Source organism: Camellia sinensis, chromosome 7 (assembly GCF_055761805.1).
Source record: "Camellia sinensis isolate YWXY chromosome 7, ASM5576180v1, whole genome shotgun sequence".
NCBI lineage: Eukaryota > Viridiplantae > Streptophyta > Magnoliopsida > Ericales > Theaceae > Camellia > Camellia sinensis.
Window position 1 is genome coordinate 141903861 of NC_138967.1, and position 3719 is coordinate 141907579.

General features: G+C 37.3%; 1 protein-coding gene across 1 annotated transcript; it reads right to left on the reverse strand.

The window, feature by feature from the left end:
- Positions 1–1102: 1102 nt before the first annotated feature.
- Positions 1103–3401, reverse strand: LOC145789118 (sugar transport protein 1-like). The gene is made up of 4 exons (XM_082879492.1): positions 3015–3401; positions 2570–2892; positions 1820–2449; positions 1103–1718 (listed from the first exon to the last, which is right to left on the reverse strand). The coding sequence occupies exons 1-4, from the start codon at positions 3151–3153 to the stop codon at positions 1266–1268; spliced, it is 1545 nt and encodes a 514-aa protein (XP_082735618.1). The 5' UTR covers positions 3154–3401; the 3' UTR covers positions 1103–1265.
- Between the last annotated feature and the right edge of the window lie 318 nt (positions 3402–3719).

The following is a 3719-nucleotide window of genomic DNA, read 5'->3' on the forward strand; positions in this document are numbered from 1 at the left end:
GAGGACAAGCAACCTTCTCCTATAAAAGGTGAGCATTATTCACCCTTAAGGGATCCGAAATCCACATACTTAACGTATATACACTCTTTGTATTCTCTCTTCTTCGTCTCCATGAGTCCCTGACTTTACCATCAGAGGGGTTTCCGACCAAACCCCGATCGGGCAGCTTCATTGTTTGTTACTTTGTGCAGATCTTCAATTCTTGGAACACGCTGTTCTTTTATGAAGTTCAACCCTTCTTCATAGTGCGGAAATCACCCCCGCACAATTATAGTGCCTTAGATTTTTATAATGTAAAATAAGATTACCAAGTAAAATAATCGTAATTTTGGTGCTTGAAATTTTAAAAAGTTTTCAATTGTATTCAAGTTTGATTTGTTTAAATAACAAGCGATCTTGAATGCACTTTTAACAAGTTTAACTTGATTCGTTTTACACCAATAATCAAAATCTAACAATATGAAAGTAGCATTTTCCACAAACTTTCTTATAGCTCAACTACAACAATTAATATTAGAAAATACAAAACGAAAAACAATGCTAGGCAACCAAATAAAATTTTTAAAAATTAAGGAAAACTGCCAGAAAGACTGCCGTTTCAACAAACATGGAGTATGGAATAACCATCTTTCATGTATGCTAAATATATTTATTTAGTGAATTTCTTTATTATTATTTTAAAAAAAAATCACATTTAGATTTTACTAGATGAGATGGGCCTAAAACAAACAAATAGCAAAAAGCCATTTAAAGAAAGAAAAAAAAAAGTTATTTATTTTGTTGTAATTTTTTTTTTAATTCCTTCTAAATTAGACTAAATTGAAAAATAAAAAATTTGACATAAATTTTAAAAAATTACTAAAAAACAAAAGTTTGAAAAAATAAATGTAACTTTTTCCAACTGTGAAATCACCAAGACTTTTATGGGTGAGTGATTATATGATAGAGATTAAATTTGTATATTGTGAGATTCATAATTTTCAAGCAATTAAGTCTAAATTCATAATATTGTCGCCCCGCCAAAAGCAACCTTGCTCACAAAGGTGAAGCAAAAAATAAAATAAAAACAATAGAAACACTTGCAAACATACACAAACACAAATAAATGTAATAAGACTAGTAAAATTTATATAAAAGAATCCTAAAAACCCAAAAAAGAATACAAAATAAATGCGAGCTAGCTATGTATATCTTTCTAATGAAAAAAAAAAACTAAAAACCCAAAAAAGAATACAAATAAATACGAGCTAGCTATGTATATCTTTCTAAGGCATTCCATTCTTCATCTCGATTTCCTTTTCATCATCAACAAATTTTTTCCAGTACCAGTGCCCTCTCCACACTTGTGACATTTCCTCGATGGGTATATTGTTGGTCTCCGGCACGAAGAAGATGACGAAGAGGCTCATGATTAGCACTAAACCTGCAAAGATGATGAATAAGCCGTACTTGACCATACAAAGAGCAGCAAGGAAGAGTTGGGCAACGAGGAAAGTGAATGACATATTCACGGCCACGACGATACTCTGCGCAGATGACCGAATTTCTAGAGGGAAGATTTCGCTAGGCACTAACCATCCCAGAGGACCCCATGAGAATGCAAAAGCTGTGACGAAAATGCAGATACAACATACTAGGATGCTTGAATATAGTGTTCCCAAATCGGTAGCATCTCCTGTTACTCCAAACTTAGTACCAATAAGAACTGCTACTGCACTCTGCATATATAAATAATACATACATGAAAAAAACAATTAAAAAAAAATTCAATACATAAATAGAAAGACGATGGAGAAAAAGAATTGGTTACAAGGATTACCTGAAACACAATCATGGTGCCACCTCCCCATAGAAACAGGGGTTTCCTCCCCCACCTATCAGTCCCAAAAACAGAGATAAATGTGGCAAGAACATTCACACCACCGGTGATCATGGCCGATGCAAGCGAAGCATTGCTCTGAAACCCAATGGTCTTGAACAGCACAGGAGCGTAGAACATAACCACATTGATCCCAGTGAGTTGCTGAAACATGGGAATCAAAATAGCCAAACAAAGCTGAGGCCTATACTTCCTCATGGATAGGTCTCTCCATGGGTGTTCCACTTCCTTTGAGGCTGCACTCGCATCCACCAGATCGTTGAACTCGGCTTGGACGTCGGCGACTCCACGGATGCGCTGGAGCTGCTTCTTGGCTTTGTCCAAATGGCCTCTCTCGATGAGGGAGTTTGGGGTTTCGGAGACCCAGAGAGATGAGAAGATCATGAGGACGGCTGGAACAGCGGCACCGCCCAAGCTGATGCGCCAGCCCAAGTCGCCCTTGATCATGTTGGTGAAGTAGTTGACCAGACCGGCAATCAGAATGCCGATTGTGATGAATAGTTGGAAGCAGACGTTGAGGGTTCCGCGGTATCTATGTGGAGCCATCTCCGATACAAACAGTGGCACTGACTGTAATGTAATTTGAAACAAACAAGTTAGAGCTTTCGTTATTGTGTTCAAAGTGTGACTGTAGTAATAATATTGGAGCAAAGAAAGAAAGAAAGAGCTTTCGTTTTAGGAATGAATTACCTGAGTGGCGAAACCAACACCAACACCTAACAAAATTCGACCGATGATGAGCATAGCGAGGTGTACAGCAAAGGCATTGAGAAGAGCACCGCAACAGAAGACGCAACCGCCCATAAGCATGGAAAACTTGCGGCCCAGTTTCTTGGTCATTGTCGACGCCAAGAAGGACGCAAAAAGAGCAGCCAAATACAGAGACGACGTAAACATGGTCAGCGTTTGGCTGTTGAACTTGCAGTACTGATTGGTTGACTGATCGAGTTCTTCCTTCCGATACACAGACGGGAAAAACTTCTCAAGAAACGGACCCATCGATGTCACCCCACCTAATCAACGTAGCAACACCAGTAATCAATATCATATATATATATGTATAGACAAGATTGATTTTTCAACAGTAGGAGAACTGTGAAGAATTGAAGATTTATTAAGTTGAAGAACGGCTTACCAGAGATACCGATGTCGTAGCCAAAAATCAGACCACCCATGGCGGCGACGATGCAAGTTACGACGACATACCAAGTAAGTTTTCCAGGATAATCTTTCGGGGAATCGTCACCAGCAGGAATGATAAGAGCACCAGCCATTGCTTGATTGAAGAACAAGAACAAGAACAAGAACAAGAAAGAAGGACGAGGACGCGTATATGCAGAATCGAAACTAAAAAAGCAGAGAGAAGAGCGAGAGTTGGGTTTGTAGGCAATGATGGTTAGGGGTGCTTATATAGGAATCCGGATCCTCGTGCCCCTTTCTTGCAGGGCATCCTGTAGCCCTCCAAATGCCAGCTATAGAGTGAGAGTCAATGTGAAATTGAATCATTTTAGGATTTGGAAGTGCCAAGGAATGGATCTCTCTGTTTCCTAATCCGGACAGGGTTTGATTTCTTGTCTGTTTGGATGCCAGCTAATTAGTTAGTTAGACCAATTTTTTTATTTTAATTTTTTTTATCTTTACTGATTTTTTTTTTTTTTTGTAAATTATAGTATTAAAATTTTTTATTCTTCCGATCATTTTGTGTAACAAATCTAAAAAGTAAAAAAATAAAAATGAAAAAGCTAAAATAAGTCCCAAAAAATTACTAAAATAGTCCAAAAAATACTATTTTTTAAATTCTTTTATAATTTTTAATTTTTTTTTTGATTATTTCGTTCAA